This window comes from Sciurus carolinensis, chromosome 14 (genome assembly GCF_902686445.1).
Source record: "Sciurus carolinensis chromosome 14, mSciCar1.2, whole genome shotgun sequence".
Taxonomy (NCBI): domain Eukaryota; kingdom Metazoa; phylum Chordata; class Mammalia; order Rodentia; family Sciuridae; genus Sciurus; species Sciurus carolinensis.
Window position 1 is genome coordinate 10,898,643 of NC_062226.1, and position 22,584 is coordinate 10,921,226.

At 40.0% G+C, this 22,584-nt stretch overlaps 1 protein-coding gene across 8 annotated transcripts in view; it reads left to right on the forward strand.

Annotated features, from left to right (window-relative positions):
* Window positions 1-22,584, forward strand: part of Dennd1a (DENN domain containing 1A) — a 515,895-nt gene that overhangs the window by 291,769 nt on the left and 201,542 nt on the right. For all 8 annotated transcript variants that reach the window (XM_047525191.1, XM_047525194.1, XM_047525192.1 and 5 more), the window contains one exon: window positions 8,232-8,332. In XM_047525191.1, the coding sequence (XP_047381147.1) occupies window positions 8,232-8,332 (101 nt within the window). The remainder of the gene's footprint in view (window positions 1-8,231; window positions 8,333-22,584) is intronic.

Here is a 22,584-nt window from a genome sequence, read left to right on the forward strand (position 1 = left end):
CAAAGTCCAGCACTGGGCAAATACTACTAATCCCGCAGATGTCACTTGACACTGGATCTCACCTTTAGGGCAATAATCCCCAAGCTGGCTCTCAGAAGCAAGGAGGGTGATGGAGACCATGGAGAGTGCTCAGATTCCATACACAGAACTGATGAAGTGGATGGGAGGGAATCCATGCCACAGAGAATAGTCATGCCAACATAGCCACTCCCTCTCACTCATCATTTACTCATTGGCTCAATGGTCATTTCTTGTTCAAGTCTTCAAAGTTATCACTACATAGAGCTTGAGTGGCCTAGTGAACTTCCATGTTCACTTGACCCACCATTCCACCTGGCTTCCCTCCACCCCTAGAGAAGAGCACAGCAACTTCACTGTCATCCTCCAGACTCGAAGAGCTCTACTTTCACCGTCTGTGCCACCCAATGCTCGCCCCAGGCAGAATTAGGGATTCCTTCTTTATATGCTGACACATTCGAACCTCTATTATAGCACCTCTTTCATAATGCTTTTGTGTTGAAGTTGATTGTTTGCATTTTGATCTTTCTCTCTCTATTTGAAATTGCTCCAGGGCATGGTATATACCCATAGTGGGTACTCAGTAATTGTCAGATTAATATAGATCAGAGCACAGAAGTAGTTTCATGTGAGCTAAGAGCATAGATTTGGGAGCCTGACTTCACTCAGTTCATGTTCTAGCTCTGCCATGAGCTCCGTTGACCTTATGCAAGTTTCCTCATCTGTAAAGTGGGAACAGTGATACTTCTTACCTTAGAGGACTGTTGTGAAGATTAAAAGGGTTGAGTATATGTGAAGCACTGCCCTCCATGTTTGGCATATAGTAAATGCTAATTAAGTGATTATGGTAGAGGCTGTTTTATGGCTTTAATTTTTCTGATTTATTCTCATTCTTTAAGGTTTGATTTGCACAACAAAATTCGATAGGGGAGGATCTTTTTTTCCCTCTCTGCATGCATATTTAGCAACTCATTGTATGAAGGTTCCTTAGTTCCTTCTTTGTGTATAAGTCCCTGACAAACAGGTACTCCTGACTCCATGTTCAGTTATGCTTACTTCTTTTAAAATATATTGTTACTTATTAAAGCAGTAGTATAAACCATAGGCTTAATATAAGTTTTACAAATGTTTAAAAAGAAATGTAAATAATCACATGTACTAGCTTGAGTTGGCAAACAAATTTCTCCTTGATCCATTGACAACAGTTTTACTTCAGGAGGGATCCCCAGCCATATCCCAACTCCATGATCAGTTAGTAATGCCTGTCACAGAAGCAGAATGGAGGACTGGCTGCATAACTGCTGTCCCTGTATTTCGGTGAATTGCTATCAATCCCCATGTAACCTTGCCTTTTTCTTTTTCTTTTTCACCTAGAAGATGAAAAGAAAGCTTTTTCTTCCCTCCTAGTACTATGGACTTCTTTACAGTGTAGTTTACCACACCATAGTTTCTGCCTCTGCTTTGGTAGCTAAAGCTTTTCTCTGGCAGTTTTAGTTGCTTTGATGTTTTGAAGTGTCAAATCTTGGCAGGAAAGCTTATTATCCTGGTTAATAACTTACTCTAATTGCTCTAGCTAATAGGTAGCTTTAAAAAAAAAAAAAAAAAAAAAAAAAGGAAAGAAAAGTGATTAAGTAGGCCGGTGCTAGCCTGAGTGAGCTTCCTCTTGACTGGGTGATACTGCTCTTGAGGGAAGGTATCTGCCAGACTCCATGTTGGGTTTTTTTTTTTTGGTTTTCCTTCTCTTTCCTCCAAAAGAGAAAGAGGAGGTAGGATGAGTTCCACCAAACTAAAGAGAAACTATTTGAAGAGACATGGCCCCTTTGTCCCCCCAAAAGAAGCACTGCATCTCTGCTTCTAAAGAAAGCAGGGCATTCTTTGCTCTCTTCCTTATTTCCACTGACACATCTGGCATCTGTCTAGACTAGTGGAAGTTTCTTTGATTTCTGAGACTTTCAAAGTTGCCTCTCTGCTAAACCATCTTTGATATATTTTTTTTAACATTTTAAAAATCTTTTTTTTTATTTTTAGTTGTAGATGGACACAATACCTTAATTTTATTTATTTATGTGGTGCCGAGAATCGAACCCAGTTCCCCACACATGCAAGGCAAGTGCTCTACCACTGAGCCACAACCCCAGCCCTAAGAGTCTCTGCTGATTTTGTTTAAACTGATTTTTCAGTGGATTTTCCATTTGAGAATAAATAATAATAATAAAAACCACAGCTCTGTTTGAATCATGGCATCATTTATTTCCTGATGACTACAAAGATGGTTTATAATTAAATAAAAGAATCTAATTATCAAGTTGAGAAAGCTAATAACTTCCTGTAAAACACTCTACATCTTCTACAACTAGGATGATTCTTGGTTGAAATAGACTTTAAAATATCTTGACTTTAAAGCTAGTAATCTGGCATTTTTTCCTCTACCCTTTGTTTTATCAATTTCTTTATGTTTAGGCTCAGAGGAGAAAGTCAGATGCCTCTAACAGTGAAACAGGTGTCAGTTTGATTGTTTAACATTCTGAGTTCTAGAATGTGAAGAATGACTGTGACCATCTGATTTTTTTTTCCTCTGCCAAGTTTTAGAGCTGGAATCTCAATACTACTACTACTACTACTACTTCTTCTTCTTCTTCTTCTTCTTCTTCTTCTTCTTCTTTTTTTTTTTTTAAGAAATTTGCAGCTTTGCTGGGGATATAGCTGAGCTGGTAGAGTGCTTGCCTTGCAAGCACAAGGCCCTGGGTTCAATCCCCAGCACCACCAAAACAAACAAACAAACAAACAAAGAAATTTGCAGCTTCTAGTTGTGATTTATTAAACAACTGCAATTCACGAGATGTCTGGTAATATCACCTATCATTCCTCATGACACTGAGCCGGAGGCATGCTCACATTCCCCAAACGTCTACACGGCCCCTGCTCAGTATCAAACATGATGGGAGATAAGGAAAGGCTTCCAGTGTGGTCTCTGTCCTTGTGGAACTTGAATATGGAGCCTCATCATCCTAGTCTCCTAAGAGCATCTTTTCTGAGATCTTGAACACATCAGGGGTCAGGCATGGAGGAATAATGTGCCCTCCACAGTCAAGTGATAGAGATGGGGTGGCTGATAGGTGGTGGGTCTTAGCTCATGAATTTGGGGTAGGCCCCTATAGCTGCAGAGAGGAGGAAGCAAGACCAACTTTGAGATAGACTTATGTTCAGTCAGTATAGCTAAAGAAGGTAAGTGGGGGCAGAGGAGGAATAATCAACCTCCACAGGAATCTTGTAGCCAGCTTTTAATTTTACCTATAAGAGAAATTGAGACCCAGGAGAGGAAGTGGCTTGCTCAGATCAAATATTGAGTTAGTGGAAGACTGCAAGTATATGAACACAAACATGCCAAAAAGCCAGACTTTCAACTACTTTTAAGCCAGTAGTTCATATATGTGTGCCCAAAATGTCATGTAAACCTTTCCCTTTGACTAAGTCATTAGTCTCTTGTCTAGAATTTCCTGTGGATTAAAGACACTACAACACCTTAGTTAAATGTGACTAATCCCCAGGAAATGATCAGATCTGTGTTTGTTTTAAAAATGATTATTTTCGAGACTAAGACTCCCATGCCCTAGGCATGTAATGAACTATTTTTTCAAAAAAAAAAAAAAAAAAAAAGATTGGGGCTTGGGTTGTAGCTCAATGGTAGAGCACTTGCCTAGCATATGTGAGGCACTGGGTTCAATTCTCAGCACCAAATAAATAAAATAAAGGTCCATCAACAACAAAATAAAATTTAAAAAAGATTATTTGCTTTTATTGGTATTTTGCCTAGATAGGTGGTCATCTGACAGTGAAGCAAATGCATATCTACATAATTGGGCAGTGCCAACAGGACAATATCTCATCTACTTCAGAACCCTCAGCATTGTAGATGGCACAGGATAGGCACACAAACACTTTTTAAGTTAATTTATACATTGTGGAAATAGCAGCCATTATAATCTGACAGACCTGGATGTAAGTCCCAGCTCTGTCACTTACTAGTGAGTGGTCCTGAGCAAGTTATTTGACCTCTGAGACCATTTTCTTACTTGTGAAGTGTGATGAAGAGGATGCATGTGTATCCACACACGTTTCTTTAAAGCAGTACTTTGTGCGTACTCAAACCCCAACATGGTGCCTGGCACTTATACTGCAGGGATTTTTTTTTTTTTAAGGAGAGATTCTTATTTCTAATTCCATTTTAAATTGAAAAGCTGCAGTTATGAATCAGCTGAGGCATTGAAATCTGAGATTTTGACAAATCTGTACATTCTGAGAAATACCTTAAATTTTAAAAAATTGAAAAAAAGAAAGAAAAGTATCCTTGTGATTTTTTTTCCACCTTTATCATTAATCATTCTCCATTCATGTTGTACCCCCACTGCCTTCTTTTCTTTTCTTCCTCAGCCTCAAAGAAAACTAATGGAGTTGTATAGAAAGCTCCAAGATATAACTGACCTTGTACACCTTTAATTGAGGACAGAATTTGCTAAAGTACAGCCAAAAACCCACCAGTGGTTTACTTTCCAATCTGTGTCCCGGCTAGACTGGCTGTTGGCTGTATAATTTGTCTAGTTTTGTCTGGAGTCTTAGACTATTCAGCTGCTTCAGGGCAAAATCTTTTGGGGTGTCATTAAATGGGATTGATAATTGGCTTCTGATGAATATTCATTGTGACTAATGACTTTGGGCAAATTTTACACATACTATCTTTCTATTCTCCCACTGAGTGAGATTTTGATAGGATCATTTTCCTCAACTTGCACTTTAATTAAATATTCACAATACCTCTTTGTTGACTACACTCCAAAATGTATACTTTCATTATTTTAAAATTTCATCTTCTGTAAAGAATGAGCATAGTCCTTTAGGACTCTCATTTTTAGAAATGGGTCTCAGAGTTACTTTTAAAATAAGTTGTTAGTGATATTTTATGTATCATAGTACATTATTTCTGGTTAAGCACAGATATATGGTCAGACTTCTCCTGTAATCAGCTTAGCTGCTGTTCTTAAGTAACGATGCACATAATTTGTGCTATTTAGTATTTTGGAAAAAAGCCAAACAATTCCTTGTTTTGTTTGTTTGTTTTCTTAATCACATGGGTGAATGCATTTTACCCCAACTGCAGAGATTCATTCCTTAGAAAATCCTGTAATGAAATGATTAAGCACCTCAAAAGCTTTGATTTTTTTTTTTTTTTATCAAGGATAAGTAATTTTTAAATGTTGGCATTTGACTTAGTAGGCTTATTTTGAGGTTAAGGACACATGGAAAGAACATTTCCCTGAGGATAAGATTTTGACCCCAGATAACTTCAGTTAAAAAGAAGCTAATCAAGTTCTGTCTCAAAAAGGACTGCTCTACCCAATAACTTTTTCAAAGAATTACAGATGAACATGAGATGATGTTACTTTGTTTGTAAAACACCTGATAGGTTTTGAAGTGTTTTTATTTATTTGATATGTTATAGACTTATAAATTAGGCATATTTTTGAATTAATGATTTTCCAAAAGTGGCATATTTGTATGTCTAAGCATGTCGTTACTGTTTTAGAGTTTGAGTCATATGCCCCACTCTTTGGGACTCATGAAAATGTGTTACATTACTGTTGAAGCCAAGCTGCCACCAACCTTTAGGTTGTGAATATATGCTAAGTAGGAATTTTTTTTTATTTATTCAGGAGACATCCTATTAACTAGCACTTATGTATATGCTGTGCCACCAAGAACATGGGGATGAAGGAAGACGGGGACTTTGTGTACTTTACAATCAGGGTACAAGCTGCAGACAGTTACAATCTAGTTAATAATGGGGACAGATGCCCAGGGGAGCCAAGGCAAGTCTTTAGAGAGCAGGGGAGTATTGTGCAGAGACCAGAGAGAAGGGATTGCTAGGAATACAAGTCTGGGCTACTTTGGGGGATGAGTAGAAGAGAGAGGAGAGGAAACAGAGTTCATAGCTATTCCTACATCTGTGGGAATACGTGGAGAAGGCAGTTGAGACTGTGGTTGGAGATGCTGCTGTACAGGTAGACTGGGACCTGATGAAGACGTTCCAGTCATGCCTCAAAGACTTCCACTAGAAAGTGATATGTCTGGACCTGCACCTTAAGGAAAGCACTCTAACTGCTAGTTAAAGGCTGAGCGCAGGAAGAACTGGGGCCCAAGGCCAGTATAGCCCTCAGGGTTGAGTTGGAATAAAACTGGTTTATTCTCACTCAACACCAGCAAGACTTTTTCATCTCTGAGAAAGCCGGAAGGAATTAGTCATGTATATACATTCAGCAGCCTCCTTTGTCAGGGAACCTACCAAAGAAGATACAGAAGGGTGGATTGGACCTCAGAGTCTTGGCAGAGTCGTAGGGAGCAGCTCCCTGACAATGTGATCCTCTCCTGTTCATGGTGTATACCTGATTTAAAGAACAGGATCTGGAGGGAAAAGGAGGTGGGGGAAGTGGTGCCCTGGCTTTAATACACAGCTCTCACAACTGTGAAACATCAGCAGAATATCCAATTTAAAGCTGTTCATGTTACACTAACCTCTGGGATTCTTTTAACTGGGCCTTGGCACGTCACTCTTTCACCACGTAAGTGTCCTTCTGTCAGCAAAGACCAGTTAACAGCTTCCAAAAGAAGCAAAGTCCTCATGGGAATAGGCTTCTCAGAAACCAAAGAAACATTAAAGAAGAAAGACAGAAAGAAACATGTGTTGTTGGCTTTTGTCACTTCATAGCTATATCTCCAAAGGTGGTTTTTTTCCCTCTTTGGCCATATTGAATTTTGTAGCAATTGTGTTCCTTTTTATTATCTTTGTTTCCTAAATTTTTAATTGTATCAAATAATGATTTTATTATATTTCTAGCTCTTTAAAAAAGGGTAGGGGATACAAAATAGGGGCATATCAAGAGAATAGGGAGAGGAAGGATTAGCCAGTAAACAGTGCCAGAGCAATTGATTAACTATGTGGAAAAAATAAATTCTCACCTCAGTTCTTAAAACTAAATTAATTCCAGATGGATTAAAGAGTTAAATGCCGGGTGAAATTTTGGAGAACTTGTTAGGATAAAAGTAGTTGAAATTGTCACTAAGGTAAAGATTAGTCTACATAATTTTTTAAACCTTCTCACTCAGAATTTCAGAGAAAATTAAAGATAAATTATTTTTAAAAACATTGCAGGATGTGAGTATTCTTTGCAAATCATCAGTGAGTGCTTTTTACAAATCAATTTTTAAAATACTAATTTTCACTTTTAAAGTGGGCTGACTGAATAGACTATTTGCCTAGAAATGTATTCAACAGATATATGACAAAAAATATTCAGTCTCAGTGATGATCAGAGAAATAAGAATAAAGATAAGATAGATACAAGTTTAAGGTCACTAACTCACGTACAATACTTGGTGCTGGTGAAAGGCAGCAAGACCAGCATCATGGTGTATGGCTGGGTGAGTGTAAAGAGCTTTCCATCTTCTCTTTTTATTATATTAACGTATTTCTGATATTTGTGTTATTATACTTATTATATGCCTTAAAATATGCATAACCTTTTTCTCTGAATTATACATTTAGGAACCATACATAAAAAAAAATTGACCTGATTTAATTATGTAGCTTTATGATAAAAGAGTAGTTAAATATGTGAAATTTGTTGCATATCTTTAAAAGATGTATTTTCTAAGAAGATTTAAAGATGTGGGAAAATGGCATAAAAATGTTAACTTTAAGAAAGAGCAAAAAGATACTGTGTTTATAGTAATCCTAATTTTGTTTGAAAAGGAAACATAAGTAATTATGTGTGTAAACCCTTGAAATGTTAAATAATGTTCAGGTAGTGTAGACTTATTTTCTTTTATCCCTTTCTCTCTTTTCCAAAATTTCTGCTCAAAATGTGCATTAATAATTTTGTTTCCTTTACGGTGCTTGGGATGGAACCTGCTAAGCAAGCACTCTACCACTGAGCTATACTGCCAATCTTGCATGAGGTTTAAATGGTGGGATAGATATTTTGAAGAACCTCTTCCTAAATTTGCATTAGAGTGACGAGGTTAACTTAGCTTCTCCAGGCTTCTCAGCTTTTTTAAGATATGTTGATGGGTACATATTTAATCTTATTGCTGAAGTCCAGCAACATTGCTTTCCCACTTTAATTTTTTAGCTCTGAATCTCTACTCTGCTTCCGTTGCAGTTGACTGCCTGCATCCATGGCGCAGCTGCAATGCTCTACCCCATGTACTGGCAACATGTGTACATCCCTGTGCTGCCTCCACATCTGCTGGACTACTGCTGGTAAGGCTGCTGCACATCCTGCCCTCTGCTTTTCCTCTTCAGGACCAGGAATGTTAGGTCTGTAGCTTGTTAATGCCACTGGTGACTCTAAATTTGAAATACTCACTCCAAAAATGGCATGGGTTTTAGAGCATGGCTTTTTTGTTTCTAAATAACTTTCATATATGTCATGACATCGGAGTTCAAGAGAGTAGGTAATACTTTTTCATCCTTTTCCCATTTCTCAGTTTGGAGAAACTAAAGCACCAAGAAGTCATATGTTTTTTCCCCCTCAGACAAATTGGAAACTGGTGACAGGAGCATTTGAGATCCCCAAGGTCTTCAAGTTTTGACCATGGCCCAGAACGTCCCATCAGGCTTTCTTTCAGCTGTGGTTTGGGAGCATAGGCTAGACTTTGAAACCTTCTGAGGTTTTTTGATAAGAATTTCACTATTCAGTGAAACATGTTTTGATGAAAGAAGGGAGGGAAGTTTTGGAATTGACTTGACAGGTCACTTTGTATTCTCTTCCGTAAGAGGAAGTTGGTCAATGCATAATTGCATAAAGATGCAATGAGATAGCAGTTGAAGGACCATGTAGAAAAGCTGGCTTGTGGTAGGTGCCTAGTTAACATTTCTGCTGAAGCATCCTCCTCCTCACTGTCTGTCTTCAGTGGATCACATAAAAAGATGGTCCATGTGGCAAATTCTCCTTATGAATAATTTTTTTCTCTAGTGTAATGGGATAAAAGACATTGTCCCCAAGTAGCTTATATCAGCAGATATTGACAGAGGAGCACAATGTAGGGAAAGCACTCACTGCCTGCAAGCATTGGAGAGCTTCAGGAGAAAGGCCGCTACAGGCCTCTCACTTAAGAACAGATGATTCAGAACACTGGCTATTGGTTCCAAATGATTGAGTCCAGATCAGTCATAGTTGTCACTCTTTTGAAATCATCTCACTGAAAAGAGTCACCCAAGTAGCCAGATTGTCTTAGGAGCTTAAAGGCATTGTGCAGTCATTCCTAATTTTTAATGTGTTGGACTCACCTTGCTCCCAGGAAGCCATGTATTTAATGAAGATGTAGCTCAGGGCCAGCAAATAAAAATCCATGATCCTCTCTTTATTATATATTTTTTCCTTTTTTTTGGTACTGGGGATTGAACTCAGAGGCATTCAACCACTGAGCCACATCCGCAGCCCTTTTTGTATTTTATTTAGAGACAGGGTCTCACTGAGTTGCTTAGCACCTCACTCAGTTGCTGAGGCTGGCTTTCAACTCACGATCCTCCTGCCTCAGCCTGCTGAGCTGCTGAGATTACAGGTGTGCGCCACCACGCCTGGCTTTTTATTATATATCTTTCTTACCAAGGTGAGTTGTCTTATCCATGCCTTTCTCCCACTTTTTATGAGATTAAGAGGTAGTAAGTCCTCTACCATGTGGAGTATGTAATCCTAGTTCATTTAAAGTTTCTTCTTGATTCTTGGTCGGGGGATGGGCCCCACATTTTGTCAGTATGTCTCTTTACACCTTGGTTTATTTTGGAAGTTATTTTCAGTTAGTGATGCATTCCAGGTATTGCTGGTGTAGATTTTGTTTTCTATCTCTTTGGAGTAGGTAGGAGGTATTTATAGGTTTTGCAGAAAAGAAAGGATAATAATATAAATCCCTTGTAATAAATTCACCTTATTCACCATTAACTGTTTGAATGTCCTCCTTTCCTCATGGGGTATTTTCAAACCCCAAGTCCTCTCCCCTTTTCAAGTTCTCCCCAACTGGGGACTCTGTGGAGTGCTGAACCCTCTCCAGTGGAAGTTGCTCCTTCTGCTCCTCTGTCAAAGTGAAGATCATCTGTGCTGCTATAGCCTGGTGCAAGTCCACTCTATCCGTTAGCTTCTAGCACAAAGATTAGGAACTTTCTTCACTGCCCTGTCATTGTTGTTGACTTGACTCTTGTTCCTCATCTCCTTTCCATCTCTATCTCTGCTGTCCTCAGGGACTTCAGAAACCACACTGCTAACCTCTCCTACTCCCACTGAACCCACATTGGCTTTATTTTGTCATTTTTATAGAAGTTATTTCCCTCCATCAAAGAGTCCATGACGTGGCATAAAGATGAATGAGAGGACTGAGTTACTGGCCAGTTGTGTAACTGAGAGCAAGTGACTTAGCCTCTCTGAATCTCTGCCCATATGTCTAAAGGACTACAAATACTAGAATATGTTCCTTACATTGTTTCTAAACAATTGTATATAGAAAAGCACTTTGTAGACAGAAAAACAGTATCAACCACCCAGCAGGGTGAGAGACCTGGTGTCATTTAACTGATTTCCACATCTCTGGCTTCATGTTCTCCCCTCTGACTCTGACCCTGTTCTTTGACTGCCTCAGCAACTCCCTTTCTTCTAAAAACCCTGTGTCTTTACCACGTCTTTCCCCCTAACCTCCTTGTTGCTCCCTCTCTGTTCTTCCTCTTTGGTTTTCTTGCTCTTCTGTTTGCTCTGGACTTTTGTGAGGTTTCTTAGTGCAACAAATGTTTACCGATACCTCTTTGTCTCAGGCACTGTGCTAAGTGCTGGGAAGGCCCAGGTAAGAGCCAGTTTCCATCAGCAGGGGCTCAGACAGTTGGATATAGAAAACAGACACACAGGTTGTTTGCACACAGGCTGCTAAGATCTGAAAGAGGGGAGCTGTTCCAGAGTCCTTTATCAGTTCACTGGAGGCTCTGGCCCTCTGGCTAATGCTGTCCTGCCCCATCTTCCTGTCTGCTCCTTGGCTGACAGATATGACTGGAGAGAGTCTGGAAACCATTGTGGAGAGGACTCACTAGAAAGTGGTGCCACCTGCCCTCAACTTGTCCTGTTCCTCTGCAGTCAGCCCGGAGCCTCACTCCACCCAGCTCATGTTTCAGGCTTGGGCTGAGCTTCACCACATTCTGAAGGCTCCTGCAGCTGCTTTCCTTCTCTTCCCAAAACCTATACTCATGACCTGTCTTTCCCCTCCTCCTTCCCTGCCACCTCTGAGGAAGGAAGAGCAGTTTGTTCAAAGTCATTGACTTCACCTTAGCCAGGGTTCTGTCTCCAGAGGGTTGTCTGGGACCCATAGGGTTCTCTGATCTCCTGGTGTCATTAAATGCCCTGTCTCTTCCCTCTCTCCTCTTCCCACAGATGTGCTCAGGTGCCCCTTTTTCCAAACTAGACCTTCCTTCACTTGCTGTTCTTTTTGAGCTTCTGAACCAGCTCTGGTTTTTTCACTGCCATGTATGTCAAAGGAAAGGACTATGTTTCTATCTACTAGTGTTTCTTGTCATTTGAATGAAAGATGGAAAGGCTGAAGCAAGGAAAAGGGGAGTTAGAGGGGAAGAGAAAGGACAAACTACTTACCCAGGGAAGGTGGAAGGGAGGGAGATAGTGAAAGGGAGAGAGAAAAGAGTGGGGAAGGTAGAAAGGATTCATACATAGACCAAAATTCACAGGGTGACCACTGGCCCCCTCAGCACAGTACCTACTGGTAACCCCTTTTCCCCACAGCCACTACATCCTCATAGGCACACGTTCCCTTCACAGATGCACATCCCTTCCCCAGAGACATGCCTCAGGGCTCCCCATGTGGGAAGAGACACCCCCCATGTGTCACAGCCTAGACAGTACATAAAAGGACAGCCTCAGAGCCTCCCAAACTCCGGTGAGACTCAACTTTCAGGTCTCAGCACTAACCTCAGACAGAAACACAGGGATTCTGTATTTGGGAATAGGTAGAGCTGGGAGAATCATCCATTGCCTCTGTCAAATAGCATAACTCTAGCTTTCCATTATTTGTAAAGCTGTGGTTGCTAAATTTTTAGCTACTTTAAGACCAGCAGCTTACAGATTTCCAGAACCATGGAGAAGAACAAATGCCATGTCAGTAAATCAGTGGTAACGGTAGTTGCTATTGTCTAGTGAATCCTTGGTCCCAACCACTGGACCTTTACTCCTATGATCTCAGCTCTTCCAACTGTCCTGCAAGGCAGGTGTGATTAGTTCCATTTCATATATCAATAAACCATGGCCTCAAGAGGTTTAGTAACTGACCCCATTATAGACATTATGTACTGTCTGATTCCAACCTTATAAAAACAAACAAGAATTGTATGAATTCATAACACAAAAATTAGATATATCTGTGTATAATAGAGAGGCAGAGTTCTGGAAGGAAATACACCAAAATGTTTAATAGTGACTTATGATGAAGAGGAGAGGGTTCCAGCATGATTTTTATGTTTTTTAAAATCTTATTTGTTCTTTTTAGATACACATAACAGTAGAATGTATTTTGGCATATTATACATACAAGGAGTATAACTTATTCTAATTAAGATCCTATTCAGAGTTACCCTGGTTATATTTTCAAATATTTCTAAAATGAAGAAGTATGGTCTTGATAATTGAAAAAGTTTTCTTTTGAAAAATCAGTGTATATTCAAGCCAATTGTTCTTTCCAGCCATCATCTCTCCCATCTGATTTACTTGGAGGATTTGTTAGCTGCTTTATTCTTTCTTGTGAAAGCCAATCCAGGATCCTCTTTTCAATTTCATCTCTGAGTCAGCACTCTCAAGAACTGGGTCACCAGCCTGACTGAGGGCAACGTTGTTGGCAGGTCCACCTTTGAAGGGAAGAGTTAGAAAGGAAGGCTGCTGAGCCCTTGTCACCCCAAACTTCACTCCAAAGAATCAAAGTTAAAACTTGGGGTTGTGGGTGCCTCGTGGGTTTTGTGGTGAGGCTGTATCTGGAAGTTGCTGTGCTTGTGTCAAACTCTCTCCTGGTCTCTTGTTTTCATGAAAGAACTTCTTGACATCTGACCAAAGGATGATTACAGGCCAGGGGGGATTGATTTGTGTTTGTTAACTGTAAGATGTAAGGATGATGAAATGGAAGATTCCAGGAGAAAAATCAGCTCCTCCAGACAAGGCTTAATTTGGTCACCTTCAGCCTGCTGCCCCTACACTGATCAGAAACACAAATGTCATGAAATTTGACTCAGTGCTAATAACTTTATTCTGTTGTGCTGGGTGACTTTTACCACCTTGAGTTTCACCCTTGGTGGTAAGAGCCAGCAGGGAGAACTGGCATTTTAAGTAAAGTGCTGGGAGCCTGAAACACGTAAACTTGAAGGAGGTTTGTTCCTCTGCTGATGATTTAAATGTTAAGTATGTCCCTGTGCAGGGGATACACGAAATGGAACCTGAAAACTATTATCTCCTGTAGAAATGAACTCTCAATTTACTCACTGCACAGGAAGGGTGGATTCTAGTCATTTTCACTGCCAGCAGGTGCCCTTTCTATGCATAATAGACTTCGCAAGTGTAATTAACACATGAGGACCACTGCTGCCAGTTTTTCTTCAGGTACATGCTGCTAGGAGTTTTCAAGACAACAGTGTAGGCCACAAGAGCTTTTTCCTTTGCACTTGAAGATGCAGTGTTCATTGACCTCTGGACAAAGACATGTTAAATGGGGCTGAGCTCAGCCCCTGCTGTTAGTATCATAGGTCCCACAGACCCCAAAAGCTGTATCACAGCCTTCAGTAGATCAGAGGCCAGTTAAGCAAAGCTCAAGTTTGCATGCAGTTAATAAATGGAAAGTATGATACTGAAAACCCTGCAATTATGTGGAACACTCTAATTGCACATTCACAAATACAACAACCAATTATCTGAGTTAATTGTAATTAGAGCTATAATCACAGATTTTAATTATCTGAATAAATCGGTTTGGTACAAATGGTCTGTCTTAAATATTTCCCAAATTAATTTTTTCATGTCTTTCCCCATTTGGGAAAGCCTGATAGAGTGGAAAGTGCTTCAATCTTGGATTCAGACAGACCTGGATTCAGGTCTCAATTCTCATCTCTTGTTAGCGGTAAACTGTTAAAAATCTGTTTTACCTCTTTGATCTGCACTGTCTTTTTCTGTAAAATGAGTATTACTCACTTTGAGGAGGCTATAGGAATATAGAGATTAGTCATTAAGTGACACATAGGGGCCACTTAGGTAATGGTGATTGCTCTACTGCCATAACCACAATGTGGGACATGGACTTTGATTTCCAGAAGGTTTAACTCACATCAGATGTTATTCTTGTTTCTGCTGCCTTGTGAGCTCAGAAGAAAACTTTATAATTCATCTTCTCTTTTTACCCCTCAGATTGTTTTTATTTTGATTTTTTTTATTTAACTTGAATTATTGTATGGTTGTTTTCATTTGCAGCTGTGGCATAAGAATGAAAAGAAAAGAAACAAAAGCAGATGGCAGAGAAAACGAAAGGAGTAAGACATTTCCAGCCCTTATGAATATTTAAAAACATGTGCTGCTGGTTCCTTTCTACTTTAGATCTGTGCCATTCCCTTGACTTTGAAAGTGAAAATGAGAACGTTCACTACCTTAGCTGATGGATCTCTAACCTTGGCCAATGTTGGGAAAGCCTTCCCATTTCTGGACAAAAGGATTAACTTGCTGATGAGAATCTGCATTCCCTTTCATACTAACAGTCACTGTCAACTGAGTATAGTGTGTATGGCAAGCTCTCTAAACTCATTATTGCAAATCTTTAAAATAAAGCTCTGAAGTAAATAAGTAGTTCCCTTATAAGAAAGTTGAAGCTCAGAGAGGTTTAGCGACTCACACCTCTAAAGAATAATGGAGCCTGTACTTGAAATCCAAGGCCATCTGATATTAAAGCATTCCTTACTAATATCCTCCAAAGTGTCAGAGAATAAGTTGTACCCATCACCAAGATTTTGTGAAGAAATTTTTCATATTGTCTTCTTGGTGTCTTGCTTACTGTAGAGTCTGTATGTTGTCATTCATCAATTATATATTCACTCTACATGAGTGTATGGAGCACTTGTTATATACCAGGTACTATGCTAATTAAATTGTGCTAGTAAAAGGTCCCAGTAGAAGCCATATGATATCATGCATATAAATTCCTTTTCTACCTTCCTCCTTCAGAAGTAGCCCTGAACAAGTACTAGAAATCAATTCCCAAGTTGAATTTATAAATTTGGGTTGTATTAGGCACTAGTTAACATAACTTTGTGATAAACTATTTTCAGATATTTTTAAGATCAAGACAAGTTCATGTGTTCCCCCAAAAGCCAGCCAGATCAAGAGCCAAGTTAGTAGCTAACTCCTGATGCTTTTTGAGTTCATAGTTGAGCTGAACAGTTAAATAGGACATGTGTAATTAAGATGTAGATTTTGCCTTTAAGTTTGTAAAATGCACTGTATTTTCTGGCATTCTAGAAGTCCTCCTTCCTCATAGTGTGAAAGATACTAGTATGTAGAGATGCTGTATATAGAGTTCTGCATCAGCTCACGCTGCATCATATTCCACGTATTTTCAGACTGACAGGGCATCAGTCTGGACACAAGTAGGCAACTAATAGATTGTTAGGTGACAACAGTCAGTGAGCATTTCCTTCAGCAGCCCCCAAATGGGAAAGTGCCAAGAGTCTTTGTAGGAAATGTTGGGTAACTTCTGAGAAAACCATCTTCTAGGTGGAAAATGGTAGTGAGAAAAGATTGGGCCCTTTACTTTATCTGTGCTCTGGAACTTCTGAGGCACAGTGTCTCTCCAGCAAAGACATTCTATCTATTTTCCTGGGAACTGTAGGTCACAGTAAGGCAGGAACCACAGACTGTGCAACATCAGAATCCAGGATGGTTTAGCAGTGGAGCAAATCCTCTTGTGGGAGAGCTTTGGGTATAAATGTCCCTGCCTTTCTCAGTGGCTATCCAGGGAAATGTGTGAGGCTCCAGCATGATGGTAGGCACTGAGTAAATAAATGTGGGTCTGTGTTTCTCTTAAACACTTGCAAGGCTAAAAAGGTGATCAGATGCTGTTCATCTTGGTTTATGGGATAGCATAGTCTTAGAAAAACAAAGAGAAAATCTTTTCCTATTATTACCAGTTGCATTGATTTTTCTTGAATACTCTTCATTTATTTCTCCATAAATCTACTTGTCCTTTTCTCACTTAGTTTGTATCACATTCACTCCTGCATTTCTACAAGGACCTCTTTGCTGGTGGCTTACAACCTGGGACTTGCTTTTTGCAGCTAGCTCTAGCTGTAATGTCTCATTGTGGCAACAGAGAGCCCAGAGTTCTGACCTTTTTCTCTGTGATTAACTTCTGCTGCCGTGGTCTTCTCCATGGAGCCCTGCCTGATGTTTTCTGAGTCTGTCTGTTTTCTGGTAGGACTGAGGAGGCACAAAAGGGCGGACTACTCCGGGCTTTGATGTTGACCTTTCCAGGTTTTCATCCAGTCATTATCTTTGTAATTTGTGTGTTCATTTCAATTGAGTCTAGTGGTCTCGGGCTCTAGAAAGCATCTCTGCTCCCTGCCAACCCCTGTGGATTACCCGGGAAGCTGCAGAGTCACACTCAGAGCGTTGCCTTCCCTCTTCCCTGCTTTCACTGAGCAACATTAGTGATATCCATGTATCCTGCATTAGCAAACCATTTCCAGTGCCCCACTACTGAGCACCAGCCCATGCTGAGCCACCTCCTTGTTGGGAGGCCCTGTGCTCTGGCTGCTGAAACCTCACATGGAAACAAGGCAGGTTCTGCCTCCTCTCCAAATCTAGAATTGTTCCTGGTCTCCTTTCAGATCCTCACCCTCTGCTATTGCTCATGAATCAGGAAGGGCTGAATTGGAAGTCAGGAAAGAAGTTCACTACCTTTTGCTCTAAGAAAGCTTGTTGTACTCAGAGGATTCCCACCAGTTCTACTTTTCAAGTCATATTTTCTGCCTCTCACCAGCTGTGACCTTTGTCAAGTCACTTCTTTGAACCATAGGTTCCTCTGTAAGTTATGGAGATCAGTCTTTCAAGATTGCTCTGAAGATGGAATGAGGTCGCCCTAGGTCCCTGTCATGGATCCCACATGCCCTTGAGTCTCCTTGCAGCAGTTTGTGCATATAAAATAATTTACTTAATTAATCTTCCACTAGTTGTAGACTCTAGATAGACAGGGACCAGATCTGTTTTCTCTCCTCCCCAGCCCAGTGAGGTACCTTACTGGCTGACCAGCAATAGTAAATGCACTAATAGATGGTGGTTTTTCTCTTCCCTTCCCCAGAAGCCTTTTAAAAATTCAAGCTCCTGAGTGACTAGTCCTTCTTCCTTTTGAGAATCCCCATGGATACCCAAATCTGTAGATGTTCAAGTCCCTTATATAAAATGTGCAAAATTTGCATATAACCCTATACATATCCTCCCCATACTTTAAATCATCTTTAGATTACTTATAATATCTAAAGCAGTGTAAATGCTATGTAAATAGTTGTTATTCTATATTGTTTAGGGAATAATGACAAGAAAAAAGAGTTCAGAAGCAACCGTTGCAGGCCTGTCTACATAATACACAAAACAGGGTGCATGACAAACTCTGCAGGAACAATGAGCGCTGTAGACTGTGGGGTTGTGGAATGGTGAGAGGCAACAGGGCATGCTGCATCTCACTTACTCGTGTGCTTTCAGCACAGTATTTTGCTTTTTGGAACTTTCTAGAAATTTATATTTAGAATAGTTTTGATCCCCAGTTGGGCAGCTCCTCAGATGCAGAACCCTTCCTTGGATTTGAGGGCTAACCATAGTTTATTTTTCTCTCTAGATACTGTAAATCATCTTGTGATCTGTTTCCCTCTTGAGTTGGCAGCCAAGAGTGCTCAGAGCCCAATTTGTGGCCATCTCTACAGGGGTCATAGCATGAAACCCAAGTACTACTTCACCATGGCTTCAATTTTTTCACTTCGCTCCTATTTCTTTTCCTACTATTGTGACTGTTGAACATAGTCATATAAAATGCTTTAGATCCTGTTTAGAACAACCAGAGAATACCAGCCAGTTCCAGCTAGTAAAGCATGTGTAGTTTTATTCTGGCTATGAATCTACTTGCTATTTTATTTTTAGTATAATTAGCAAATAACCATTTTTGTTGTTGTTGTTAAATGTAGCATAATGGTTAAGAGATGTCACTATTAAAAGAGGAACAGCATAAGAGACATTAAAGTGGAAGGATTTGGGCTGAATCACCATTAACATAGTGAATGTGGACAGGTTTCTGAGAATACCCCCAGCCCAGTGTAACACCTGTTAATGTAGTAATCTTTGTTGACTATAAAAACAAATGATATCAGTTAGATTGTTTGAAGATTAAATTAAATAAGTCAACTAAAGCCACCCACAGAGCCCTGGGTGTTCAGTGTGCTCTCAACATGTAGTAGCACAACTATCTTTACTTTCCTTGCTCTACTTATGGTACCATGGTAGACCCTGGGTAACAGTAAACAGAGTTCATTCTTCTGTGACTGACAGTCGAGAATAACCATTAAGATTAGCATGTGCAGGGGTGGGAGGGGTGGGGGAAAGGGAAAAAAATAACAGAATGAATCAAACATTACCCTATGTAAATTTATGATTACACAAATGGTATGCCTTTACGCCATGTACAAATAGAGAAACAACATGTATCCCATTTGTGTACAATAATGAAAAAAATAAATTAATTAATTAATTAAAAAAAAAAAAAAAAAAGATTAGCATGTGCTTTACACCCACTGGGTAAGCCAGACCAAAGCCTCTAAGAAAGGAGGCATGAGCAACCCATGGGGATTTTTAAGTAACGATGGAACCAAGACTGATGGGGACTCCATGCAACTAAGAGCTAACAGGCAGTTCAACTAGAAGGTTTATATGGTAGAGACAGAATGTGAAAGGTCTGGGTCTTGGCCCTCAGGGGCAGGTTGGAGAAATCTAACCTGCCCACTCTTGCTTCCTTGGTGGTATGAATGCTGGTTTCCTGGGAAGTGATAAGCTGGTGTTATCTCCATACAGTGGGCATGGAGTCTAGTCTCAGTGCTGCCCCTGCCTCACTGTGTAACCTCAGATTAGTTATTCAACTTCCTTAACCCTACTTTCTTCATCTTTGAAATGGTGGCACCAATAGTACACTGTTGCCATGAGTGAGAAGATGCCTGTCAAGCCTCAGCCTCATGCGGGCTCATGGCAAATGTGCAGTCAGTGGTGGCTGCTCTTGTTGGCTCCTGTGCTACACTAGCCACCACATAAGCCTGAAGAGTATCCACCTGTCTCTCTCAGTAAGACCAGAGCTGTGATGATTTGGTTCTCCAGCAAGATGTGTCTATGGTTTTTGTTCTTGTTTTTTCTCCAGTTCTTTTGTCCTTTAACCTCTCTAACAAAATCAGATCTCGTTATTTAAAGCAGAATTTAAAATGGTAAGACAAGCTGTGTTTATGCTTTTGTTTCTTTTCAAAAACAAGAAAGAAACAAAAAGCTGAAATGAATAAGGCCTCTTTCAGAGTTTTCCTTGCCTTTAAAAATAGCGAGTGGACCTAAGCAACTTAGCAAGACCTTGTCTCAAAAAAAATTAATAAATGGAATAGAGGATGTGGCTCCGTGGTTAAGTACCCCTGGGTTCAACCCCTGGTACAAAAAAAAAATTTGCAAATGGAGGGAAGATTTACGGGCTCCCTAACTCCCTTTGCCTGAGAAGGTTGTCTGGGTAAGAAGGTGGTCTACCTCTGAGCAATCAGGTGGGTGCTGTCATTTTCATGTGGTAGTACTGAGGAGACATTATTTGGGAGGAAAGAAAAGAAAAACAGTGGAGTTTGAAATTCCTTGGCTGTACCAAACTATTCTCCTTCCTAATGTCCAGGGGTTGCTTACCTGGTGGTGGGCCCTTCTCCCCACATACCTGCTCCTCCTCTCCCCATCCCCTTTTGTCATGGGAAGCTGTATTTTATGTATTTAAGCAGCCAGTGTTCCTTTATTTCACCTGACTCTTTACCAATTTGTAGCAGCTCACCTTGGGGAACATAACTGAGAGGGCTCTAGCATCTAGAGGAAGGAAAGAAACAATTGTGAAAGTGCAGCGATAACAATGGGCTACAGGGTCGGTCATTAATAAGTCTGCAGGATCCATGTTCATGCCTGTTTGTTACTAGGAATGGTTAGACTCTAGGACCTACCTGTGCTGTGTCCCAGACCTGGAGTCTGGACCAGGGTTGGCTGAAGAACCCCTTTGGTACACCAGCACTCCTTTCCTCTTGGCTTCAGTACTGAGTATGCACTGTTTGATGTCATGGGCACAGATGGGGCTCACAGGCCAACAGCCCTGAGTTTGAAGTATAACTTCACCATTTACTAGCTGTGTGACCCTGGGCAAGTTACTTCACCTGTCTGAGCCTGTTTCCTTTTCTGAAAATGTGGATAATAGTGCTATCTTGAAGAGCTGCCTTGAGAATTATGTATGTAAAGCATAAACGTGACTGAGTTATAGTTACTCAACAATATTAGTTACTTTTCCCTTAGGATTCAAAATAAAGATGCCTTTCTGATAGAGGTCATTGTATTGTCGCTGCTTTGACACCAGCAACAGAACCCCTTCCCTTTTCAGGGGAGAAGGAAGAAAGAGTTAGCTTTCACTCTCCCAGGATGTAGCTGAGGAAGTCAGATAGAGCAATAATTCCCAGAGAACAAAAGCCCAGTGCAGATATACCCTATTCTGCTATTCAGAGAGGTACAATGGTGTCCTACAATCTCTGTCAGCCACCAGCAGTTGTGACACAGTTGTCATGGCCTGCCTGTGCACGGATTTGGTCATAGCTGTTAATGTTATTACCGCTTTAATTTAATTATGTGTGTTGTTGGTTCTGAGTGTGTTGTGTTTAATTGCCATTTTAAATGTCTTCAAAATCACACTATGATTCAGCATTGAAATGAAAAATCACTGTGAATGCTGAAAGACACAGAGCAGAGGAGGGTGTACATTTGCTATTAGCGTAAAGCAAGAATATTTGCATTCATATTTTCCAGAAGAGCAACAAACAAGTTCTTTCTCAGACCTAAAGCAGGAAGATAGCTTCTAGCAGATGAATTTTTATTTTGTTTTAATACTGAATTACCCTTGGAAAAACATGGACTTTGATGACTCTGAATCAGAAAATGATTCATGGAGTAGGTTACCCAATTTATGTTCCCATATTTCCTTTTAATGTATGCCCAAGAAAAGGTTTTTAAAATTTTTTATTCTAAGTGACTACAAAGCAAAGAATCATTGTTTCCTTGGTGGCATATTAAAATAAAGAGCAAAGGTGCCCTCCAAAAGAAAACAGTGCACAACCCTGCTGAACTCAGTGAAGGACACCAGTGACGGGACAGTGTGCTGGGGAATCAGAAGCCCATGCTTAGGGTCCTTGCATGCCAGGCACCTCCTACTCTTTATGGAGTCCTGACCTCATCAGTGCTTTGCCAGGTGTCCCAGAGCCAGAGGTCCTTTGGAACCAAGACTGGAACAAGAAAGTTTTCTCTGAGTGAGAGGGGAGTAGATCCAATGTGCAGCCATTCTAGGGACTTGGAGAGAACTCATTTGGACTCGACAGTCACTTACTGAATGCCTGCCAGGTGCTGCTACTGTTAGGCACCTCAGGGGTTGTCCTGATCCTTACAGCAATCCTGAAAGATCTCCACTGGACAGGTATTGCCCTTTTAGAAATGCTTGGTCAAGATATAACAAAAGATATAAAAAAGAAAAAGTCCTGCCCTTGGACTTGGAAATTCAACGTGTAGGAATTCATGCACATGAATTGGTTCATTTTCATTATAATGTTACTTGTATTTTTGGGAGCAACTTACTACTCAAACTCTAGGGATAGGATTCACTAAATTATGTTACATCCATACGTGGTGAAATATGATGCAGTTTTTAAGATAATAATTATGAAGTATGTAGAGCAATATGGGGAATATTATTGTGACCAATAAGAAAACAGTAAAATTTCAAAGACATACAACTGTTAATGTGGGCTAATAGTAAAGGGATAATGCAGAAATAAAAACAGTTTGTATTAAGATGATATAATCAGAGCTGGAGTTGTGGCTCAGTGGTAGAGCACTTACATGGCTTGTGTGAGTCCCTGGGTTCAATACTCAGCACCACATATAAATAAATAATATAAAAAGAACCATTGACAATTAAAAAAAATTTTTTTAAAAGATGATATAATCGTGTGTAGGTGGGGGTTTTTATTTTTTATTTTTTTTAATAAAAAGGCAAAGAAAAGAGATTCCAAGAAAATGAGTCAGTAGCTGCAATAATTACTGAGGTAGATTGAGAATAGAAATTATTTTCAGAATGTCCCTAAAATTACCTAGTTACATGCCTTACCACACTGAGATGTTAGGGAGGCTCTGGGTTTCTTTTTCT